Source organism: Drosophila ananassae, chromosome 2R (assembly GCF_017639315.1).
Source record: "Drosophila ananassae strain 14024-0371.13 chromosome 2R, ASM1763931v2, whole genome shotgun sequence".
In the NCBI taxonomy this organism is placed as follows: Eukaryota; Metazoa; Arthropoda; class Insecta; order Diptera; family Drosophilidae; genus Drosophila; species Drosophila ananassae.
In genome coordinates, this window is record NC_057928.1 from 17017711 (window position 1) to 17043391 (window position 25681).

Consider the following 25681-nt stretch of genomic DNA (forward strand, 5'->3'; position numbering starts at 1 on the left):
CGCTACGCACACCACCACACCACTCCATGCCAAGCATCAGAACCACCATAAAACACAAAAGCTAAACTGTTTGTAATTTGCGTTTGAGCGCGCGAATTATGATTGAATAATGAAATGCCCCAATGGGCAGTCAGTCGGCGCTGCCTTCAATTATGCAAAACGGTTACTGCACTTTGCATTAATTAACAAAACGGGCAAACAAAGCAAAATTCAAGCAGCTGACACAATTTTGCACGTGCTAAGTTAACCCATATTGGAATAGAGGTCTTTGAATAGGATAGCATTTCTAAGTCTCTCTTGGAACTCTGGCTATAATTTTTGAAGCTTAGATACATGTATTTTTAATAAAGATTTTGCTTAAGAATTTAATAAATTTTAATGTATTAAAATAGCTAAATTTTTTAGATTCTTAAAACCCTTAGGTTGTCATAAGAAATCGCCATTTTGTTGAATTTGGAAGCGTTCTTTCAAGATGGCGTCTGAGTTCTAATTTATCTTTGTAAGTTAAAATAGTTTTTTATTTGTTAATAGGAAGTTTTTAAGTATATTTTAAACCATATTTAGTAATTATAATTATTTACTTAAAACAATTTTAATTTACAGCCAGCTTTTTCCGTTTAAATCATAATTTTATTTTATTTTCTTTTGAAAGATTTTAAGAACAGGAAGTGACTTTTAAAATTATTTTAAAATATTAACAGACTTATTCCGGCCATGTTTTAATTTTTAACATATTTAAAAATATATGTTAAACCAATTTTTAAGCTTAAAAAAATGGGTTAAGCCATTTAAAGCAACTCAAGCTCATTGCAATCAGCTGTGGACTTTCTGAGAAAAAAAAAAAATTGAAAAAAAGTCCGGAGATCCGGGGGAGATGGTGAATTATTTTTCCGACTTCCCTCCAGTGCGAGTGAAAATATTTTGCAGTTAAATTTAAATTAAGTACACACAGGCCGGCATGTGTGTGAGTGTGTTTATGTGCTTGCAACATTTGATGCGCGCCTTCCGTTGTAAATTTTCATCGTAGGTTGTCGGTGAGCCACCGCCCGCAATGTTTGTGCAGCAACATCAGCAGCGGCAGCAACATTCTGTTTTTTCCTGCTTTTTCATTTTCAGTTTAAGTTTTTATTTATTTTTTTGTGCTTTTTTATTTTTTTGTTGTATTTTTTTTTTTGGTTTTTAGTAATTTAAAAATAAGTGCGCCGACGGCGGCCCCAAATAGCATCCGCAAAATGCAGCAACGTTCATTTGCCACTGGATGTTGGGGTTGGGGATGGCCATGTGTGGTGTACTATATATATGTGTGTGTGTGTGTGTGTGTGTGCGTGAGTATCTATGTGAGGAGCAGAAGTAGCAACAGCAGCATCGGCAGCCCCCAATCCGATCCAAAAACGAAGCCAAGCCAAGCCAAGCCAAATGAGAATCGGAGAATCGCGTTCTGTTCTCGAGGCCTCCGGGGTCTGTCGGTCGGTCTGTCAGTCTGTCGCTCCGTCCATCCGTCCATCCGTCTGTCGGTTTATTCGGTTTGTTCAGTTTGTTCAGTCCGTGTGCGCGCGAGATAAACAAACTGCCAGTTCACTATCAATCAAATACCGGAAACAGCTGCTTTAGTTTTGCCATAGCCATTTGGCACACCAATACACATCGCCCCAGCGCACAGACAGATCAGGGGAGAAATGCTACAAGTGTGTGTGTGTGTTACACGCAGAGAAATAGTTCCACCCTCCAAAAATTAAACCATGAATATATATATTTTTTTTTAGTATTATATGATTTTTTTTATTTTGTAGTTTTTAACGGAACATACATTCTAAAAACATTACATAAAGTTCTCCTGGTTCGCACGTGGCGGCAAGAGGGATCGAGCCACTCCTCGCCACCACCCACCTACTTCCTCGGCTCCACCTACTCCTCTACTCAGTTTATTTTTTTTTATTATTATAAAGAAATGTACAAATAAAATAAATATTCATTATGCATAGCTTTTTCTTTTTCTTTTCTTTTGTATGTATAGAGTGTGCCTTAAATATTAATTGCGTATATTTAGCATTATCTTTACCGTTATGGGTTTACATCTTTCCATATCTATTTTTTTTTTTTGCAGTAATTTTCTTCTCTTCAATATGATTTTTTTTGTTTTTGTGTTTAATTGCTAACTTTTAAGGAGTTCTTCCATAGTTTAGTTTGTTTTTTGGGGTTTTTCTTTTTTCGTTTTTTGTTGCGTTTTTTTTTTGTGTGTTTATTATTCAATAGTTAGGAGTTTTAAGCATAGTTTTCTGGTGTTTTGTATATCTAGGCATATATATATATTATATATATAGTACATATACAGATTACATATGTATATAGTAATGTGTTTTTAGACTTTTAAGATTAATCTTTAATTTAATTCGCTTTCTTTTTTTAGTGTTTTTTTTTGTATTTGTATAAATTTGTTTTAAGTTGCTAATTTGCCACTGTTTTTTTATAGTTTTTTGTGTGTTTTCTGTGTCATATTTCATATGGATATTTTCTATACAAAACAATGCTGTTGTTTGTAGTTCTTGCTGCATTTAGACTTGGATTTTACATTTAAGATTTGCTTATGCTTCTTTTGTTATTTTCGCTATTATTTTTTGGAATTTGCTTGCATTTTGTATCTCGCACTCTCGGCTTAAAAAAAATCATCCATTATATATACAATCTTGCTCAATCTCACGGGACATCACCCATTAAAATACCCTCATAAGAAACTGATTCCATTATCCCATATTTAATTCCCTTCCCAGGATCTTCTTTGTAGTTTTTTTTGTTTTGTTATTTCGGCTCGTAGTTGGTAAAGTAAACTAACTGACTTTTTGTCGATATCTAAGCACATTTAGACTGGTCTATTAGGTTTTCCACTAAATTGATCGAAAAGTTTGCTTTTTTTTTTTGTCGCTAACACACACACATGGACATTACATTAATTTTTATTTTATTTTTTTTCATTTCGTTTAAGATTTAAATTCGTAAAGTTCTACAATATTTTTCCTTTCACTACAACATCAAAAATGGACTGGACTTGGTATACCATATACAATTATAATATTTGACTAATTTTTAATGCCTCTGAATATTTGTCTAAAAGTTTTCTCATGTGTGTATATAGGTTATTATATATATTATCTGGTGTTTTGTTACTCGTGCCTCAAATTGTTTCAGTTTTTTATAGTATGTTTTTGTAAATAAATCATAGTTTATAAAAAGAAAAACAAAGTTTAGATGTTTACTTTACAACTTTCAGCTAGCGGCTTGTATTTAATTTATGTGGAAAAATTGCTGGAATTATTGGTTTTAATTATTAATTTTTTAAAGTATAATTTGACTTAGAAATTGAACGTTGAACTGAAATAAAAAAAAAACAATATGAATTTCGCCGAAGAAATTAAATAATACAAATAAAATAATCGTTCGAAAAATAATTCCTAATCGCTCGTATCGTTTTCTCTTTTCCACTTTCTTTCTTTTGCCCCACTCTATCTCTCTCTTTTAATTTCATTCCCTCTCTCTCTCTCTCGTTTTAATTAAGCAAAAATTATTTTTTAAATAACATTTCTAATAATTAATAATTATCTGTTTGCAGTCTTTGGTTATTTAATTTTTCTTTCCTCTTTTTTTTCCATCTTTTATATATCCTCCTTTTTTAAATCATATATTAAATATTTTTTCTTCATGTGTATACAATATATATGGGTATGTTTCATCTCCTCCATAGACCCCCCCAACCCAGCCATCCACCCACATGTGGTTCTGATTTTTCCACACGGAAAAACCGCCCACAAAATGGGTCCTTAGTAGTCGGGACTGGAGTCCAGGAGTCGCTTCTCCGGCGTGAGGTCTCCTTTCCGCAGGATGCGACTGGCCGCACTGCAGCCATGGTCGATGGCCTTGCCATTGGCCTGGCTGAGTGCCGCTAGTCCTGCCCCGGGATTGCCAGCTCCCGGTGGCATGACACCGCCATTTCCCGAACCATTCACGCCGAGTGGCACGATTGGGAGCATGCTGCTGGTGGATCCGATGCCCGCCACACCCTGGCAGCGGCAACCACGTCCGGCGAACCGGCCGTAGCACTTCTCGCACAGCTTCATGCAACCCCTCATGGGCCAGTAGAACCACAGGCAGGGCAGGAAGATGGACAGTGCCCCCAGCCAGCCCCATCTCTGGGTACGTTTGTAGGGGCCGCAGGAGCAGGGATTGTCCACGCAGGGTGTGCCATTGCCGTCATCGCAGTCCAGATCGTTGTCCCGGGCACAGTGATAGAACAGGGCCTTGGCACAGCACAGACAGGAGGCGTAATCGATTACGGATTCGGCACTGCACAGGCAGGTCTTGTTGCACACCCACGTCTGTGGCAGGGGCCTGGGGCTCTGGCACTGTTCGCACCGACACCTGCCGCATCGCGGGCAGACGATCGGATTGAGGAGCGTTGGATCGCCGCCCATTACAATCGCATTGCCGGCCACTCCGCCGGGCTGTTGCTGGAGCAGCTCCTCCAGAGCGTGCATATGCTCCTTGCTGGCTGGTCCTGGCTGTTTGGTAATGATCGCAGGTTGCTGCTGTTGCAGTTGCTTCGAGGCGGGTAGTGCTGATGCTGCTGTTGTTGGTAACTTGCTGGTTGCATGCAGTTGCTGCTGCTGCTGCTGCTGCTGTTGCAGGTGCGAATGTAGTAAGCCATCGGTGTGATCGCTGCCAGCTCCTGGTATGGGTATTGGGATGTTATGTGGCATCCCCTGCATTTGCGTCGCCGCCAATCGGGGATGATGGTGTTGATGCTGATGCTGGTGCTGATGCTGGTGGTGGTGTGGATGCAGGTGATGATGATGTTGCTGGCGTTGCGGCAACAGCAATAGATGGTGGGTCGTTGTCTGGCCATTATCCTGTTGGCCAGCCGGGTGTTGGGAGCGCGTCGCATGTTGCAGCGGCGTGTCCACATACTCGTTGGTTAGCCTTTCGGATTCGGGTCGCGGTTGCGCCAGCGTGACGGGGGAGGCGGGGGGCTGGTGGCCCTGGACAGCGGTAGTGGTGTTGCTGTTGCTACTGTTACTATTACTGCTACTGCTACTGTTCACCGCTGCTGGATCAGCGCTTTGGAAATGACTAAGGAAGTTGATGGTGTTGTTGTTGTTATTATTATTATGGATCGTGCCACTTAATGGCACTGGTACAGTGGCAACTGGCACCGGTGCCGGTGGTCTTCGTCTCGTGAAACTGGATGACGATCCCGTCACTGAACCAGAACCCGATCCGGAATTTGTTGCCGTCGTTGAGGCGGAAGCGGTACTACTGTTCCGGCTCAAGCTGCTCGGCCTTTGGGGCAGGAAGGTCAAATGATGGATCTGATAGTCGTCGAAGTCCGTTGCCGATGCGGGTATTATTGATATAGTATTATTATTATTATTATTATTATTATTGTTGTTGATATTATTATTATTAATGTTGTTGTTGCTGATCGGGTTAATACTAAGTTGCTGCTGTGAATTATTGTTGTGTGTTGATGTTGCAGTTAATGTTGCTAATGTTGCAGGTGTTGTTGCAGATGTTGTTGTTGCTGCTACTAAATCGGCACCGCTCAACGTCGGCTCCGGCGCCCTTGGTCGATGCACACGGGGTAACAATTTCGGGGGCCGGGGTGGCGCCAAGGGATCGCCGCCATTTCTGCGATCCATGTAGTGTTGTAACCAATTCTCCCCCACCTGCTTCACTCCGCTGCTCTCCTCCTCCTCCTCCACCTCCTCCTCCTCCTCCTTGGCTCCTTGCCTCCTCCTCCACCTCGAGATCTCCGTTCTTCTCTGGCGGCTCCTCAATGCCTTCTATGATAATAACTGCGCCCGGATTCAGCTCGATGTGCCTTCATCCTTTTGCAGTCTCTCGGCAGGATCAGAGACTCTACTCGATTGCCTTCTGTAAAGAGAAAAATAAAATTATACAATTAATATTGGATTTAATTACATTTCAAAGTCATATTCTATCGAAAAAGTATTGACCCCCAAAATGAAAGTGCAAGAATGCCACGAACCAAGAGCCGGCCAAACTATAAAATGGCACGTAGATGGGCCGTACTCTTACGGATAAATGCAAAAATAAATAAGAACAAAAAGCCAGAGAGCACAGAAATAGTCCGGCAGCGAGGCTCCAGCTCCATGCGGGCGTGCCCAGGTCCAAAGTACCACAAGCGATCCAATCCGAAATGCTTTTGTTTGGATTAAATGGCTAGAAGTGAACTGGCCGTGCTTGCCCCATGGAATTCCATACTTTTCTCTCCTCAACGTGTTTAATGTTTAATGTTTGTAATTAATTTCAAACCAAAAACTAGAGAGCGAAAATTGGTCAACGCCCAACAAGAAGGTCGTTTAAATAAAGACGTTTTTCTTATTTTTTATTTTTTGGATTATTTCTGACGTACGTCGTGACTTTTGTGTAAACATAAACATAATTCAAACACACTAGTTTTTTTCTTTTTTATTATTATTATTATTATTTCGCTTGAGTTTTGAGTTCACCCGAATCCGACGGCAGCTTGGGACATGATGTTTTTCAGATTGTATGTTTTAAGTTTCTAGGGAACTGGGCTTGGCTTCTGCCCTACCCTAGAGTACCCTTCCCCACTCTGACCAGAAAATGTTAAAGATCATATTACTTATTAAGAATCTGTTTTTTTTTTGGTAGTACAATTATTTTGGATTCAAACGCCGCCTGCCCTCGACACTGACTAACCCCCATTATCGGTTTTAATTGCTTTCACCCCACAGAGCCATAAAATTCTCTCTCATACCTCCAACCTATATATATATATATATGTAGTATTACGCATGGCCATAAAAATAAATGGAATAACTTTCATAATTATTCGAATTGACAAATAAAAAAGAAATTAGCGTTGAGTAAATCAAACAATAGACTAGCCAGGCGCCTTCTTCTGAATCTGAATCTTGATTCATTTGCATATACTATGTATGTATATAGAGAACGTTGCTAATTGAACTTTGACTGGGGGGACTATACTATATAGTATATATATTCCAAACCAGAGCTATGATGATCATGATGATCATGTTAATTATGGCACGATCGCGAATGTGAATAAAACATTTTTATGGCAAAACAACTGTATTTTTATGGCATGTTTTTTGTGATTTATAGCAATGCAACAACTAAATCTGCGATAATCTCTTATACCAACCGAGTGGTCTGGTCTGGTCTGGTCAACGCGGCGTATGAGTAATGCGATCGCCTCGCAAATCGTGACACTCGCAGACACAGACGCCGTCGGTCAGCAAACAAAAAAAAATAACACACAAAAATCGTCGCATTTAGATAAATATTTGTTTACACATAATTAAAGGCAAGGCATCTCTATAGAACAAATAAGGAAATACAGGAAATTAATAAATGGCGTCTCTGTGTTCCATAAAAAAAAAAAAAATAATAAAAGAGAAACACTGAGAGGGAATAACAGCAAATATGTATATAGGCATATATATGGCTATATCTGGCGATAAAAAGCCCAACGAATTATTATTATTGTGCCGCATAAAAATTGTTTTTAGCGCCAACGAAAATTTCTACGCCCCAAAAGAAATAAATACAGAGATCGCTACCACGAACCAAATGTACATATATCTATATATATTTGTATATATCTGGCTATATAGGTATGTGAGTGGGTTAAGAGGCAGGGAGGGTATAAAAATTAACACAAACGCCCACTTATTGACGTCATGTCCGGTACTCAAAAACAATTTTCGAGAATGATCACAATTGAGAAAAACAAAATAGAAAATCAACGAAAACACACGTTGAACTTTTAGCTAGCGGGGCACTAGAGTGCCAATAAGAAAATCGGAAAATTGTTGCAAGCAGGGACCACCTCCCTCCACCCTCCTCCCTCCTTCTATTTGGCAATAAGTTTCTGGCGTCATTTTGGCCTTTTTGTTCCTAAATTCTTAAGAGTAATTTATGGCTCTTAATTTTAAATTAAATATTAAGTTTTTAAGTATCTATAAGCTGGTAAAATTCCAATAAAAAGGTGTAAATGTGAGCCAGTAAAAAACATATTTTAACTGCCCAATAAATTGCTCAAAAGATATAAAAAAAAAAAAAATAAACATAATTAAATTTTTTTCCGAATGCTTGACGCATATAGGATGGCCCCCTTGGGGCTCGCCCCGCGATCTCCTTGCCAAAGTAATGCCAAGATTTCGATTTCATTCTTAAATTAATTGGCCACAGCAGATAGAGAAGAAAAAAACAACAAAACACTAGCTATTTTCGAGTGTAGTGGGGGGCTCTTGTGTTTGCTTATTTTTAATTGCGCTAAAATTCTTTTTTTTTCTCTTTTTCCTTTATTTTTTAAACATTATTCTTAATTGTTTGTGTGTGTTTTTTTTTTTAAGTTAGGCAACCTTTGACCTTGGAACGCAGCGTCAATCAGAAAATCAGAAAATAAAAAAGTTCGATGAATAAAAAATAAATTATTTCGCTTGTAGAGAGATGAGAGAGAGTGTGATTCAATGGCGCACGAAATGTGAAATGTGGCATTTGAAACGTTTTCATTAATAAGTGAGTGGGGGTGCCGCCTGCCAGCCGCCTTAAGGACAGAGCGACCGGGGCTGCCGCCGGGGGCCACTCGCTTGGCTAATTCATTCAGCCAGCGGATTCGTGGATTCGCCTTTGTGCTTTCCGTTTGTTTGCCCGTTTTGCACAAACAAGTGTCACTGCCAGTTGCGATTTAAATAAAATTATTTAAGGCAGACAGACAGCCAAGCAAGCAACACCAACAACCTCGCTTTTTATATAAAAATAAACTCTGCCAAAAAATCAAATGCAAACAGGTTTTCTTTTTTATTTTTTTTTTGTGGCTGGCATTCTGGTTAATAAGCCGGCGAATGGGAGCTCTGATCTCTGAGGTTTCAAGAATACATATATAGGGCCGATTACCGTTTCAATTGTCAAATGAATTAATTAAAATTATCGCTCATCATGACCCAATTTAAAAATAAAATACAAAAATATGAAATTTTAAAGACCTGTTTCAATAGCCAGCTGAAAGTATTTCCTCTTTCGGCTCTAGCATTTTCTTTTCAATTTAATTGCTGATCTTGATTTTTTATTGATTGATTTTTTTTTGTTCTAGAAATGATTTTTTGAAACTGTCAGCAATGACGACAACTGTAATTGCATTTCAGTTTGCTGAAAATCATGTCTGAAAATCGTGCTTCTTAACTATATGTATGTAGGTTCTTAATGTTATTGCTCTCATTTTGATTTTGTGTCAAGTTCTGCCAGTTTATATTTATAATTATTGCATGCTTGTTTTTTTTTTATATTTTCTTAAAAAACTATATTTCCAAGAGCGACAGCTGAAAAACCTACACAGGAAACGCTAATGACTCCAGGCAACTCAAAACTCGGAATCAGAAACGAGAAAACTGAAACGGGAATCGGTGGAGTTTTGAGGCTGCCACGACACCATAACACACACCAGCATCCCAAAGAGTCACAGAGGAGCACAGATCATTAAACTATTTAAATGCCCAACCGACCATATGTTGCAGCAGCAACATCCACAAAAGGGCAGCTAATAGTTTTCAAACCAAATGATCAGCACATGTGGCATAAAGGGCTAAAAAGTGTACTAGTATCAGTGTGTATCTGTGTGTGCTTTCATTAACACACACACACACACACACACACTACAAGGTATCTTCTCCAACGTTGGGGAGAATGATAATTATCATAATGATGATTATGTTCAGTCTGGTGTCTGGAGCGGCTTGGGTTTTCCTTTACTTTTTAAGAAATCATTGAAGACCAGATCTTGGCCAGAAGCGTAGTTCAGTTTGGCCCAGAAGAGGGGCCAGAAAGTGGCTACAAGTTAAGACTAGATGATTACAACTGATGCTTCAAAATATGTCTATTTACTTAATTTTTTATTACAAAATATGATTTATATTTAATTTGATAAATATGACTAAGCTCGAAATCTGAAAAAGTGAGTAACTGGGACTAAACTGGGACTAGCTGGCACTATGACTCTAAAATATGACCTCTGACTTATAAAATATAAAAATTACTCAAAAATATGACTATTCGAAAATCAAATTCCAAAATATCATAAAAAAGAAATGATTTGTTATATGAAATAATTAAAAATTAAAAAAAAAATTTTTTTGTCTTTTTTGAACTGCCATATAGACCATATAGTATACTATAGACCGACTCAGTTATAGCCTGATCTGGTTGGATCTGGTATAAAGATCACCAAGAGGGGGGAGGGAAGAGTATAAAGATGAAGACACAGAAGAAGCAGCAGAAGAAGAGGCAGTCCGAGAAGAAGCCCATAAACTACAAGTGATCGACCTTAAGATTTTCTCGGGGCTGATTGTCTCTCCGTCTCCGTCTCTTGAAATTTTCTCTAGGCTACATAGTAGGTATTGTATCTGCTAGATACGCACGCAGCATACATATGTGTGTAAGAGTGTGTGTGTGTTTGAAGTAGGTAGATTTCAGGTAGAATATATCCAGACTTGTTGTTGTAATGACTAAAGTGAGTTGCAGTTAAGTGGCAGCCAAAAAGGAAGCTGCAACATGTGTTGCCTCTACCATCATCATCATCATAGTGTAAGTGTTGTATCATTGTTATTGTTGTTGTTGAGATGCACACCTTTTGTCAGAAGAATCACAACAACAACAACAACAACAACAACGATAGATTCCTTCACCAAAAGTCCAAAGGCCTTATAGATACATCCAACAGATGTTTTCTATGTTTCATTGTGAAAAATTTTCTCTTTTTTTCTACTACTAGTGCTGGCAGTTGTTTTTCCTTTTGTAGCCATCTCTTTCACTTGTGTTAGCCCCATCTCTCTCATTTGGTGATTGCTCTCCTTTCATTTGGATGTCTATTTCTTTCTTTCTTTCTTTTTATTTTTTTTTCGCTTGCCCTCCTTTTGTTGTAATTCTCAATCGCATTGCATTTGCTCTTCATTCTTGAAAAGGTGCACCGAAGGTAGGGGGGGAGATGCTATTATTAAAGAACTGAATGATCGGGAAAAGTGAGGGGGAGGGGGTGGGTATAGTGGCTTTATTGCCAAGGAATGATAGGTGCTATGATTTATTTGATTTTTGAGTTTAGAATTTAATAAGATTAAATATTATTTTAATTATTTTAAGCTATAGCCCCGCCCCTTTTTTTTAGAACTCCAAATATGATAATACATTCCCCCCCCTACCTCCTCAGAAACGCCCACGCTTTAATATAATACATAATACAATGAAAAGCAGAGCACACACTAATAGAGCCGTTCACACAGATACTTTCTTTACACACACACACAGATACATAGATACACAGATACACAGATACATAGATACAACTATGGAATAGCCAGCATAAAGCATCAAGAAGAAGAGCCAGCATACACATAATTTTCTTCTATATCTAATTTGCGTGTTCTATTCAAAAATTTCTATTCCGCTCACATCCTTACACGCGCAAACGCCCACACACAGAAGCTGACGGCAGAGACGCTGGCAGAGCAGCTGACGCTGACTAAGGCGTTGGCAGCGCAGCTGGCTTCGCAGGCGACAGCTGGCGGAAAGTGTATCTGTGTGTGTAGTATCTGTGTGTTCATGGTATGCATAGAGACATAGACCCAAAAAATATACGAAGTCTATACTAAATAAATAAAAATTGCAAAGCAAATTCGTGACATGCTGGTGATGACGTCAATGAAACGCACCCTCGCACCCTCACACCCTCGCTTCCAAATGCCAGGTTGTCTGTCTGTCCTGTCTCTTCGTACCTAAATAAATTTTCCTGCCACACACACACAGATAGAGAGAGAGAGAGTGACTGACTTGCCTATTTATAGAGTCCTTGCCCCAAAAATAGCAACAACAATTGGGTCCCCAGCAACAACTTTTTTTTTGTTGTCCCGCAGGCCCAGAAAGCAACCCCCAAAAAGGGACCGGGACAGGGCTGAGTGTAAACAACCTGACCCGCCCTAATGTACAACACAAACACAATCTGATTCAAAAACACACACATAGATACACCCACCCACCCATCCACCCACTCACTAACACACACACACTCTGAAGAAGAAGAAACCCTCACACGGATAGACCCACAGGCGCGAAGGCAAAGCCAAAGTTGAGCCAAAGTGCGTGACTTGGAAGGAAAGTTGGTTTCCAAGGCTCTAGAGATGGTTTAATATTTAATAAAACAAGAAAGGAAAGCTAACTTCGAGCGGAGCCGAAGTTTATATACCCTTGCAGTTCAGTCGCAGTCCGCTAGGTGGCGCCACGCATCTTATATTATTAGATATGTAGCGGATCGTATATAGTTGGCCGATCCTTATGAAATTTGGCATATCGAATTATTTTGCCAAAAGAGTAATCTGTACCAAATCCCATCTTTCTAACTTAAAAAACACCAAAGTTATGCCAATTTCGATCGTTCTATGACAGCTATAGGATATAGTCGGCCGATCCTTATGAAATTTTGCACACAAGATATTTTGGTCAAATATAACATGTATGGAAAGTCCCAAAAACTTAACTCTAACTTAAAAAACACCAAAGTTATGGCATTTCCGATCAATCAGTTATATGGCAGCTATAGGATATAGTCGACCGATCCCGGCCGTTCCGACTTATATACTGCCTGCAAAGGAAAGAAGGGTGTGTGCAAAGTTTCAACTCGATAGCTTTAAAACTGAGAGACTAGTTTGCGTAGAAACGGACAGACGGACAGACGGACATGCTCATATCGACTCAGGAGGTGATCCTGATCAAGAATATATATACTTTATAGGGTCGGAGATGTCTCCTTCACTGCGTTGCACACTTTTGACCAAAATTATAATACCCTCTGCAAGGGTATAAAAATAAAAATAAATTTATATTTTATACTAGTATTATTATTATTATTTCTTAAAAAAAACCTCTTAATTGCCCGCTCAAAGTTAGGCTATATTTATTTCCTCTCTGATCTGCCCACGTGAATTGACATTCAAGGCATTTCGTGTCACGAACACACCCCCCACAAATACGCCCACGCGCGCCCCCCCCACAAAAGCCACACACAGATACAGATACACACACACGCACTTGACTCGTCTGCCTCGCTCCTAATTCTCTTTCCGAAGCGTGGCAACCGAATTATATTTTTAGCTCGCCGAATTTCCACTGAACCCTCCAACAAAAAAAAATGGTAGAAGCGGAAAGCCACATACAGGCCCCCTACATACACCACCCCCACCCACCTACCACCACCTCCGGCCACCTCCTGCCACCACCTGCCCCCACCTGTAAACTGTAAACTGTGTAACCGGCAGATAAGATAGACTGAAGAACTGACGCTTCAAGTGTTTAGACAGGGGCGTAGTCAAGGGGGGAGGAGCACGCCCACTCTGGGATTTCAGGGAAGGCTGCGTGGGCCTGTCTTGAGGTCACCTACGCTCACATAGAGTCCTGGAGCCCACGCTGGGAGAGCTATTTTTGAGACAACTTGGGGGTAAGAGGTAAGAGTTTGAAATATATATATTTTTTTGCATTTTCTGTATATACTAGTCTTTGTTTCCAGTGTACTTTTGCATATGAAGCTGGGAAGGGAGGTAAAAAGAGAGCTCACATTTCACATTAGTCCGGACGTGTCCAAGTTGCCACCTGATTCCTGGCAGCTGAGGTCACGCCCAGGCAATTGCATTACAGATCCCCTTTAAAGGGGTGTAGTAGTAGGCCTGAGTAGTAGTAGTTCCTCTTAGTGGAACCCCCCTTTAAGGCAACACCTCTTAAGGGGGTATGCTACCACATCCTACCACCTCCTACCATCATCATCGTCTTCTATCATGTTTATTATGTTGCCGTCGTCGGCTATTCATTGACGACAATTCTATAGCTCGAAGATTTGTTTTTTTGCTAGCTGGGAAGATATATATATACCGGCAGATATATATATATAGTCATATATGTGTATAAATAGAAGTACAAGCGTGGTTGTGGGTTTTGGGACACATCTAAAGACGCTCGATTAATGAGCGTTTTGTATGCGTTGCTCGAACCTCGAAGCATCCTGGGTGGTCACCTTACTTCTGGATACTGGCTTCTAGCTTCTGTCTGCTGTCTTCTGGGGTAGGAAGTGGGCGTGCTATAGTTATATTGTTCTTAGTTGGCTAATGGACAAGATATGCCATAGAAGACTCAAAGCCTCAAAACAAACTATAGGCCTTGCAGCTCAGCTCAGTAATTGTAATTTATTTCGGGATTAAAAATTTAAAAAATGTTTCAATAAATGTTTATTTTAATACAAGACAGTTAGCTGATTAGAAACTTTGGATTTCTAGAGAGATTTTCTTAAAATTTCATCTTTAAATCCATTAAATAGAAATAAAACTTCTTACAAAATGGTTTCGAACCTTTGCTTTTCTAACTGCTTGCCTTTTTTCTCCTTGAAGATCTCTTTTTTGAACTCTATGTTTTTAAGTTTTAAGAAATTAAACCTAACTTTAAAACCTTTTTAAATACTCTAAATCATTAAAATCTTAAATTATAAAATTATTATTAAAAACTCCTCAAAAAGTAGCTTATTAAAACCTCATTTTCTTAACTCTTTCAATTGCAATTGTGAAAAAAGCAAGAAAAAAGCAAACACAAAAGCAAGTGTTGTGATGTTTATGGGGATTTATTTTTAAAAATTATAATTTTCAAAAATAAAAAGGCAATTTGTTGTTGTTGCTGCTGTTGGTGGTGTGGTGGTGCGGTGAGACGACAAAAATAATGAAAATCACATGTTTGCTTGCGGCATAAAATTTTGTTTTTTGTTTTTGGTTTTTCAGTTTCAGTTCAGTTGGGTTGAGTTCAGTTCTTGTTGGGCTGTCATTTGGCGTTTTGCTTTGCTGGCAGCACAAACACACACACACACACACTTACAGGCCACCGTTCTGTCGTCAACAGTACGAGTATCTTATAGATACTTTACTATATATGCCATGCCGCCTATCTATATAGCATATCTGAAATCTCAACCGAATCCCATTGAAGCGTGCTGTTAGTTTGTGTTTTTTTTTTCTGTTTCGAGTTCAGTAAATGTCACATGGGTTGAAAATTTCGCCTGTTATACGAACTTTTTGATATATACCCCCCTTCTATATCCATTCCACCTCCTTGAATTATGTCGTCGGCTGTTGTCGTCAGTGTATATATAGTATCTTATAGATAAATCCGTGTATATGGCAGGCATTACATTTTGGTAACAGTTTCGTGATTATCTATTTATAGTTTTGCGAATGCAATTAATTTGCTGTCATTTCGGCTTGGCTTTTTGTGGGGTGGTTTTGTTTGTCTAATTTTATTTTAGCCATGCAACTTGGCCAGGCTATTCTTGATATAGCCAAAATAACACTAACAGAGAGGAAGAACTGTATCTACAAAATAGCTATTAATCAGGTGAGAGGAAGCACTGAGAGGTCATTGATTTAGACTCTACTAAGCACTCTACAGGTGATCCACATCCACATACGCTGCAGAGTTCTTTCAATTTCGAATAGAAATTATACAAAAATACCTCGAATTTTGTCGAAAAAAAAAACCTTCACGACTTCCCCATCCATCTATCTTTTCGGCGTCTGCGTCATCAACGTCATTGTGGGATCTTGTGCTTTTCTACTCGGTGCTCTGGCTCTGCTGTCTGGCTCTGTGTGACTAGCTGTTTATTTAGCTAATAAAAATTAAGCATTTAATTTATTTATTTATATATGTGCACATGTTTTTTTGGCACAGCCGGGTGAGTGCGAACGGGATAGGTGGCGGTTTCCTTCCATTATGAATGAAATGCCGCGCCGTGCCGTGCCTTGCCGCGTATCGCGTATTTTTGGCTATGACATAAATTCGCGCAACCCGCCGAGGCCACTTAACTCAATTTTATTAAATTGTTAAAACCTGGTTAGCAGTCTGGCCAAGATTAAGGTTATAAAGTGTGGGGTGGTGGTGGCACAGAAAAGGGCCAAAGGAGGGCAGGGCGAAGCCATCGATCAAAATATGTTAACATGCCCACTTCTCTTACGACGACTTATCGGTTGAAAAGTTTTTACGCCTCTTTTATTTATTCGAACGGAGGTGGGGACCCCGGCGTAAGGCGTTTCCGTTAGCCTCAAAAATTAACAGCAAGCAAAAAGTAAATAAACTTAAATATTTTTCGTTCGTTTATCAGCTTCTTTTCGAGAGCCGTTGATAATTTAAGCGTGTGTCAGCAGCGTGAAAAAGAAAGCAAATTCAAAATCAAAATACAAAATACAAAATCAGAAGAAAAGGCAGACATAAGACCTGGGGGTCTTATCGAGTCACACCAAAAAAAAAACCCAAAAAAAAAGTAAAGAAAAATATAAAAATGTATCGATGACGAAACGGCCTTTTCTAGATTAAACATAACCGAAAGTATAAAAATAGAAGGCGAGTAGAAAAACACTCTCAAGTGTCCAAAGGTTTGCCACACACCAACTAACTAACAAAAAAATAAAAAAATAGAGAAAAACAAAATAATGAAAACTGATTAGAAGGGTTTAGCTAAAGTCAGTCCAGCCAGCCAGCCATCCATCCATCGGACGACTGATTTGTGAATGGAATTCTCTGTGAAACCGGGTTGATCGATCCAATTCCGATTCCGATTCGATCGATTCGGATTATCAGACGATCGGGGGCAACAATGAAACAACTTTATAAACTTTTTTTCGCATTCTAGAATTTCTCCGATCCGGCATTATTAGCTGAGAGCAATTTATAATCAATAAAAAATAAAATTATATATTTTATTTTTAATTTTTTTCGTCGGGGGGATTATCTGTCTGGTCCGATCGAATGGTGGCGGAATTGAAAGGCGAGGGACGAGGCCAGACAAACAAACAACTTGAAATGTCAGTTAAATTTATTTAATTTTACTTTGACAGTTAATGTATTAATATATATAAAATAATAAATATATATATTTTTATTTTTAGAACTCTCAGACGGAGATCAAAGCGTTTCTATCTATAGAACTTTTTGTTTTCTTGAATGAAATTGAAGAGGGCAGCCACGACAACAGGATGAAGATTGATGAATTGTATAATACCTATGATTTAATGGATTAGCCAGCCAATAAAACTTTTCATATACATATGTATAATATGTATCTTCCTGCCATCTATTTGAGAAATCTTCCTGTTATTCCAACCAGTCAGCCAGTTGCCCCTGAGGCCATTAGATTTGTCACGACGCAGTCATAAATTAATCAGATATTTTCGCATGGAATAAGCATATTGTATATACCAATTATTTCTATCTAAGAATTGTGCATTTCCTGACTATATATATATACATATAATATCTAGCTCTATCTGAAGGTTAGCCGCCAAAACGTGAGCGCATTGAAATTAACTTAAATTGCACAATTTGTATCTACGTATCTATGTATCTATCGCCAAGGCGAACTTACATTGAGTTTCAAAAGCAATCCGTGAAACAATTCCGTAATTATTCACCATATATGCTACGGTGTTCTACGGTTGTATAATCCTTCTCGTTTTGCTTTGTATCCAAAAGATTTCTTAAAATTTTGTTATTTTTATTTTTCGTATAATCCAAAGGGTAGCTCGAATTTTTGTTGTTATTAAATTGATTTTATTTTTTGGGGCACTTCGTCTGGTTCGGATTTGGTCTCAAGATTTTCTTGCTTTTTTTTTTTAATATCTTACTCGCGATCGCGGCTCGACGGCATATACAGACATATATATATCAGGTATATATACATATATGCTCGTTTGTGTGTGTATATTTATTTAGCATTTATTAAAAATGATTTTTCGCTTTGCTTTTTTTCGCATTTCATTCACAAAAGTAAATTTAATTAACACAAAAACGCGTTGACCGCCGGCAGTGACGTCGACAGCGACTGCGACTGCGACTGCGACTGCTGCTCTTGCTGCTGCTGCAGAGGTTCGACGACTATGTTTGATTTTGTTATTATTTTTACTCAACTGGCGATGCCGTTGCTGTATCTCTCGTATTATTATTTTCAGGTTGGCGTGCCAAAAAAAATAATAATATTGAACGGATCTGTCCGTCCGTGGGGGCAGCACTGCTGGCAGAGACGCTGCTGGCGCACACAGCTAAAGCGGGGGCCACGTCGTCGCCTGTCGGTGAATGCGGCGAATGTATCTGTATCTTCGCTCCGTTCCGATTCGCGTACGGTTGTGTGTGTGTCTCTTGGTTTTTGGTGTGTTTGGCGGAGTAAAAAATATTTTTATGCAATTTTATATATATATGTATAAAAATATTTGTGTGTTGCTGCTGCGGCTGCTGTTGCTGCTACTGCTACTGCTTCTTTTGTTTGTTTTGTATTTATTATTTTTTTTTCGTTTGTTTTTTTTTTTTTTTTTACTTTTTCTCAACACGTTTTGTATTTGAATTATATTTTTGTCGTACTGGTGGTGCTGCTGCTGCTGGCTGCTACTATTTGGACTTTTTAAATAGACGTTGATTTTCTTTGCGCAATTTGCATTTTTAGGCACATGATTTCCATTGGAAGCAATTTGTAAATATTTTCACAAAATAATTTCTTTTCTTCAAACACACACAAACTGTAACTCTCACTTTATGCGCTATGTTGCGGTGTGGCACAGAACTATTACGATTTTGTTTTGGTAATTGGTAATTGCAATCGATTGGCGCGATTTTTGAATTGTTTAAGCTTTAACTGCAACTTGCTATAATTGTTGTTCGAAATTCGAAAAAAAAATTGTGCAGAGTGAGTGTGGCTGGCTTGAGGAAATCCAAAATCCAAAATCCAAAATCCGAAAGAAAACGAGACGCGGCAAAATCGCGGCAACCGCTCGGCACGAGGTTTTGAAGCGAAATGAGTCGAGATACATTCGCTGCGGCTAACTGTTAATGCACTGTTAATGCCCTGCTATGCCCCTGTTGACTCACCGCGAGCTGTTCAAACGCCTCACGGCGAGAGCTCAAAAGAGAGCGGCGAATTCGGCCGGCGATCGTTCAGTTCTCTGGCCACATCGCTCTTGTCTTTTTTTTTAATTGAACAAATTTTTCATTCTCAAAACGCGTGTGTGTGTGTGACTTAATTTTATGGCTCTGTAAGTGTGTGTGTGTGTGTGTGGGAGCCAATGCTGAATGGGCGTTTTGCGGGCGTTTTTTCAGAGCTTCTACCGGTAGTTTCTTCAATATTTTATAACTTTAATTTTAGAAAATAATATTCAACTCTTTTGTTGAAGTCTAGATAGTGTCTGGTTCCGTTAAGATACTTAATCTGTAGCCCCCCTTGGAGCACAGGAAATGCGGCCTTAGCAGAGCGGCGAATTCAAAACACACACACACACACTCAGCAAGAGAGAGAGAGAGAGAGAGAGCAAGAGCAAAGCACTCAAAGAGAGCCTGGCTGCAGCGAATTGGAATGTATTACAGCAGCTACAACAGAATAAAATAGAAATATAAATGTAAAGGCACATGGCTGGCGACGAACGGCCTTACCCACCAGCCCCCCATTACCCCCCCCAGGCCCATTCTCTAAAAAACCCCCACCCAGATGTGGAGAGCGTGCGAGAGAGAGGGAGAGCGAGCAACAGTGGCGAGTTTTCGAACCAAAAACCAACCGGACGTTGCCGCCCCTCGCCTCCAATGGCCCCTTCGCCCACCCTATCCCCCCATTCGCCCAGCCCACCCGCTGCCTCCTCCCTCCGCCATACCGCTTCTGCTCTCTCTCTGGAGCTGTCGGTGTGTTGGTGCGTATCTGTGTCTGTGTAAAAACGGAAATTGAAAATATGCCAACTTGTAGGCGCACTCGTTGGGGGGGCTGGGGTGGTGGGGGCGGCGGCCGAGCCGAGCTGAGCTGAGCGACGAGGGTGTTGGGTGGGGTGTGGTGTGGCAGAGCGGGGTCGAGGCGAATTCATGCCAGTTTCTTTTTCATTCATTTAAATTTAAATGCAAACAGCGCACAGCTCGCAGCTCGCAGCGCAAACAAACAACAGCAAAGACACAGACAGAGAGAGAGAGAGAAAAGGCAAAAGCAAAGACAAAGGTAACAACAATAACAGCAAAGCCAAGCGACAGCTGGGCCCCCTGCAATGTGCCAGCCCCCCCGCCCACTGTTTCTAGCTACCCATTAACCCATGAAATCCAAGAGATTTTTATTTTGAATTTTAAAATAATTTAAAAATAGTTTTTTAAGATTTATGTTTTATTTTAATTACATAAAATATAATTTTTCTTCTATTTATATTTTTTTTGAAGCCCTTGTGGGGTTAATATGTGGCTTGCCTACGCGGCGAGGCCCCAAGTCCCCAGTTGCCAGTCCCCCCCACCACTCCCCAGTATCCCAATACGAACAAGTTTTCCACGAATGGGTGTGCTTCGTCGTTGCTTTTGTTGCTTTCCTTCTTTTTGTCGCTTTTCCGGCCGTTGCGTGCATAAACTTGGTAATTTTCCTCGTCGCCAATTTGCCAATCACCTCGGATCGTATCTGCCCCGGTCGGACTATAGACCAGACCTGCCCCAGCTCCTGCCTCTGCCACTGCCGCTTCCCCTATTTTGTCTCATTTTCCATATTATCCCACTTTCTTTCTTTTTCTCTCAATGAAATTTTCCTCTTACATGTTTTTCCCGAAAATCTGTGACAACAACAATTACGATCCACCTCCCCCCCTCCCAGGAAAATACGATGGGAAAGAAAGAAAAACAACAACAACAATTTCAGTGTGCTGCTCAAGACTCTGCTGCTGCGCAGTCGACTGCGTCGCGTTGGCTGACAATATGAATGAAAATTACGCACAGACTGGAAGGGGAAGGCGGGGGAGTAGTAGGGGGTGGAGTTTTTTTTCTATGATTTCTTCAAGTGTATTTGTTTTCTTTTCATTGTTGTTGTTTGGGTTTTTTTTTTTGTTTTTGAATTTGAATGCATATGGGAGTATTTATCCAGGTGTGACCAAGGTGCCAATTCATTCAGTAAGAGTGTGGCCAGAAATTCAAGAAATTATTTATTATAATTTATTATTAAAAAAAAAAGCAAATACAAAGTTACTATTGCATTTATTTTTTTATTTATTTATTTTTTTGTGATGCTGAGAGCAGAGTTGCCTCACGATGGAGAGTGCTTGACAACTCTGCCCTCGAAATCTCAAAACCAGTAGCACTTTTCTCAACTGAGCTACAACAAAAAATATATAAAAAAAATAAAACAAAAAAGCGCCAACAATAGCGCAGTCTTGAAGTGTAGAGCCGTGACTGTATCTGTATGGGGGAGGAGGAGTATACAGAGGGGGAGGTATTGTCTAATAAGCCAAAGCCAAGCCTCGAAGCGGGAGTAAACAAAGATAATCAACTGGAGGAGCCACATAGAACGGAATGGTGTGGGGTGGGGTGGGGGATCCGCAGATTAGCATGAACTTTCCAAAAGGGGAAGTGGATGTTTGTAAGCAGTTACTATGGGGCCGTAGTATCGCTCGGCTGGCGGCACAGAATACAAAATAAATAAGTGGCATATTCCAAATAGGCAGCGCACACATCCCACAGATACAGATACAAATACAGCTATAGCTACAGATACGTGTGCCATGCAAATTTCCTCTCCATCACAAAAAATATCTCAATCTTCAACTCTTTGGCATGGCATTTCGCCGCGTTTCACTTGCTCTCTCTCACGCTCTCTCGCTGGCTCTCCCTCTCAGTGCGGCGAATTTAGCCGAGGCAACAGATACAGATACATTCGCTTACCAACACTCACGCATGAGATATATTCGCCAGCGGTCGACGGCTGTGTCGGTTGCCTTCGCCTTCGCTTCGTTTCGTTTCGCTTCGTCTTTTTTATGAATGAAATGAACGATTATAATGAATGGAAATGGAGGTCTGCCGCCGTCTGCCAATGGCGCTGGCAGCTGCGTCGACAGCGACAGCGCTGCTCCTCCCCATCCCCCCACCACATTGTTTTTGCGCTTGCAAACACAAAAATTGTCTTTGCAATCGCAGCAAATTAAATATATATACCTGAACGTGTGCAATGGACACATTTTCACTTGTTTTTTTTGCCTACACATATATTTTTTCGATCGAAATGGTTAAGCATGCAATTTTTACAACCGACTTGAGTTGAATTTTATTTTTTCAGTTTCTTCAGTTCATTGAAGACGAGGCAGACGAGTCGTCGCCATAAATCAGCGTTACAATACCCCATATATGGCACAAAATTTGTCTTGTTTTTTTTTTTTTTTTTTTTGTATTTTTTACAGACTCTGCAGCAGACTGGCTGGCATAATCAAGTTTTTTTTCGACAAAACAGAAATCCAACGATTCTTCGCTTCAATTCGGGGGCGTAGGCGTTCCATATTTGGACAAAATCTAGTCACAAAAACTAAGCTTAAATAAAATGGAAAAGCAGAAACAATTTACATAACGCCTGAATAACAAGTTCTGCTCAGGTTTTCCCCGATTGCCGGCCCAAATCCTCCAAACTTGGCCATATGTAAATCGGTTTTTAGACCAGATGGAGATCTGAAGTGGCTACATTATCAACTTTCACAATAACCAAATCGAATCGAATCACTAAACAAATTTCCTTTTAGAACAGCAGCACTTCGAGTATCTCAGAGATAAGAATATGGGTGGTTTATCAGTCGGCCGGGCCAAGTCACATGGCTAACCCGTGACTTGGCCAAATGCAAAATAACAAACACTTTTAGGTTTTGCCAATATTGATAATAATGCGCCCAAATATTTACCAGTGTCGGAAATGTGCTTTTTCCAAAGTTTCTTTCAAGCCAAAAATTGTTATCATCTTTGGAGGATTAGGGGATTTAGAGTTGGGTGTAAATTGTCTCAATAACTGATTGTTTATCACAGCTGTGGTACTTATCTGGACATTGTAAAATTCCCAGGAAATATATTAAGTGCTTTGTATTCGTTTTAAACATTATCTCACTCAGAAATTAAATTATTTTGCTTTATTTATTGTTGCATTTTATGCCGAAAGCTTTGACGGAAACGGAAATCATAAAATTAGGTGGGATGGGAATTCGATGGGAATTTTTGAAATAAATTTCTAGTATCTTGCAGGTTGCAATCTTTAAGTTGTTAAATTTATAAAGCTTGTATAATAAATTAATAATCAAATTACCTCAAAAAGATGGCTTAAATCACAACCAAACGAAGTCGCCGACGGAGGCACTGCATATCAGAGACCGACGGTCAGAAAAATGAGCAGTCGGCTAAAAAGCCACTCAACCGAACCCCCACATGAAAAACTATTAAAAAATTGTGTTTATTATTTTTTATTTTCGGCTCTCTATCAATATTTTAGCTAAACAAATTTGTGACAAACGCAAAATGACGACGGCAACGCCAACTCGCTTCCGTTGCCATCGATAGAGAGTGAGTAATAGTGGAATTTTGTGCACAGAGGGAAATTTTTATAACTAATTAGTGGAATATTTTTAGATAAATTGGTTGTTTGATTTGAAAATATTAGTCATGAGACGAAAACCAACTCATATCAAAAAGGAACATCAGGAGAGAATCGGGTTTCCCAAAAACAATTCTCACATTCATAAGTTCGATGTTTTCTATATTTAATCTTGTATTTTAAAATAGAGATAAAGATAATTCTAGAACTGTTATTCAAATAATATAGAAATTTAATTTATTAGATTAGAATTTTATAGAAAAGAATATATAGAACATTTTATTCTGTTTTTTGCTCTTTTTTTTAAGAAAAGTCCAGCTCAGTCTTCAATAGTTCTTTTCATAAAACTTAAGAAAGGAAACAAGTTTGAAAAAAATAAATAAATTTTCTAATTTTGGTTTTAAAAGAAGATAAAAACGTGCTATAATTCACTTGATATATTACTTTTTTGTCACTCATTAATTAATGTTAGATTTACCAATAAAATAACAATTATTTTTATGTAAATTACTTTCTAAATTTAGAATTTTGTACTTTAGATCGATGATTTAGATCTTTAACTCGATGTCTTGAATTTTGTATTAAAAATTGTATATTTCTTTCTGTGTTTTTTCCTAGTCCAAGTGAAAGAGAGCGGCAGAACGGAGATCTGTAAAAGCCCACAACTGAAACTGGAACGCATAGCTCATATTTTGGCGGGGGAGTTGCCTTTTGCCCACATGGCCTGGCCTATTCATAATTATGTTATATGGGGAGAGCCAGCCCCCGAAGCCGCCGCCTTAAATGGAGCTCGACGTGTGTGCGTATGCAAGCGTAAGCTAAAAACTGGACACTCCGCCAGAAGCCATTTATGGCACAAAAAATAACTAAATAAAAATAATAAAAAAAAAACCTCCATAGCAGACACGAGACCAAAAATGCCAGAAAGGTTGGCATCCAGGGTATCGATCGGGTATTGGATCGATGACCAGGCTTATGGAATGCCAATGCAAAGTAGAAGACAAGACAATTGGGTTAGGACCTGGATCCTTTCGGGTAGGAATCTTTCGGGGGATAGGGATATGTCGGTGGGGCCACTAAGTCACATACGCAGACCAGTAGCCACATCCGCTGTCAAGTCTTTTGGGAAATTAACGCAGTTATTCACGCAATTATGTTACGCGATCGACCCGAAGAAAAGGTCTCAGTCTCTGTCTCTGAGTGGACGGCCCAACCCAGAGTCTGAAAAAAATCATGAAGGAATCGAAATTCCTGCGACGGTCAGCATGAAATGTGGGCATTAGTCTTGGTCAACGCCAGTCCCCCCATATGGAGCTAATTGAATGGTTCAGAAACACCAAGATTCTTAACCCATTGGGGATCTTAAAAATATATCTTTTTAGTAGAAAGGTATTTTTAAATATTTTTAAGTACAATTTATAGTAGTTTGTCAATTTATAGTATTCCTTCAAGTAAAATAAAATAAAAGAGCATCAGTTTCTAACTTAACTAAAATAATGTTTGATATTTTTTTAAGCTCTAGAAGTCTAAGCCTTAAACTCTTAGAAAAATAATAAATATACCCTGAAAAAGCTCATCTTTTATAAAATATATGGGTTAATATCCTTCTATTTAATGTGAGCCCCAGCATCATTTTGAACCCTCCATAAAATGCAAAAGTGTGTCTCGGCATTCAGCCTTCAGCCTGATCTTGATTTCGCGTCATTATGATTCGCATACAGATTATACAAATTAAGAAAAAAGGAAAAGAAATAAATAAAAAATGTTCCATAACCAAGTATGGGTTTTCGGGTATGCGCCTGGGTCTGGGGATGGGTCTGAGTCTGAATCTGAGTCTGGGGGCTGGGATCTGGTTGGAGTTTATGTTTATGAGACATCTGCAGACAAACGCAGCGGGTAGCCGGCGAAAACACGACGACGACGACGACGACCATCTTCATCATCATCCTCATCAGCCAAACCAATTTCATTCCCAGATTCGTTCAGCTGTCGGTATTTGGGTATTTGGGGGCTACTGTTTCGAATTTTTCAAAGTCGCCAAATAATTTTAATGATCTGGCACAGCGCACAAAGTACTAAATTAACTTAAGAGCCTTCTCCTCACTTCTCCATTTGGCTCTTTCCTTTTATTTTTTGGGCAGTGAAAATGATTAATGGCATTCCAGAAAGCCAAAGCTCAAACCATAGCTTCTGATTTGGTGTTTTGTGGCAAAAGGA

General features: G+C 39.3%; 1 protein-coding gene across 1 annotated transcript; it reads right to left on the reverse strand.

Moving 5' to 3' along the window:
• Window positions 1-1748: 1748 nt before the first annotated feature.
• LOC6493141 (protein sprouty) lies at window positions 1749-18961 on the reverse strand. The gene is made up of 2 exons (XM_032454031.2): window positions 17495-18961; window positions 1749-5922 (listed from the first exon to the last, which is right to left on the reverse strand). The coding sequence occupies exon 2, from the start codon at window positions 5685-5687 to the stop codon at window positions 3813-3815; it is 1875 nt and encodes a 624-aa protein (XP_032309922.1). The 5' UTR covers window positions 5688-5922; window positions 17495-18961; the 3' UTR covers window positions 1749-3812.
• Window positions 18962-25681: the final 6720 nt, after the last annotated feature.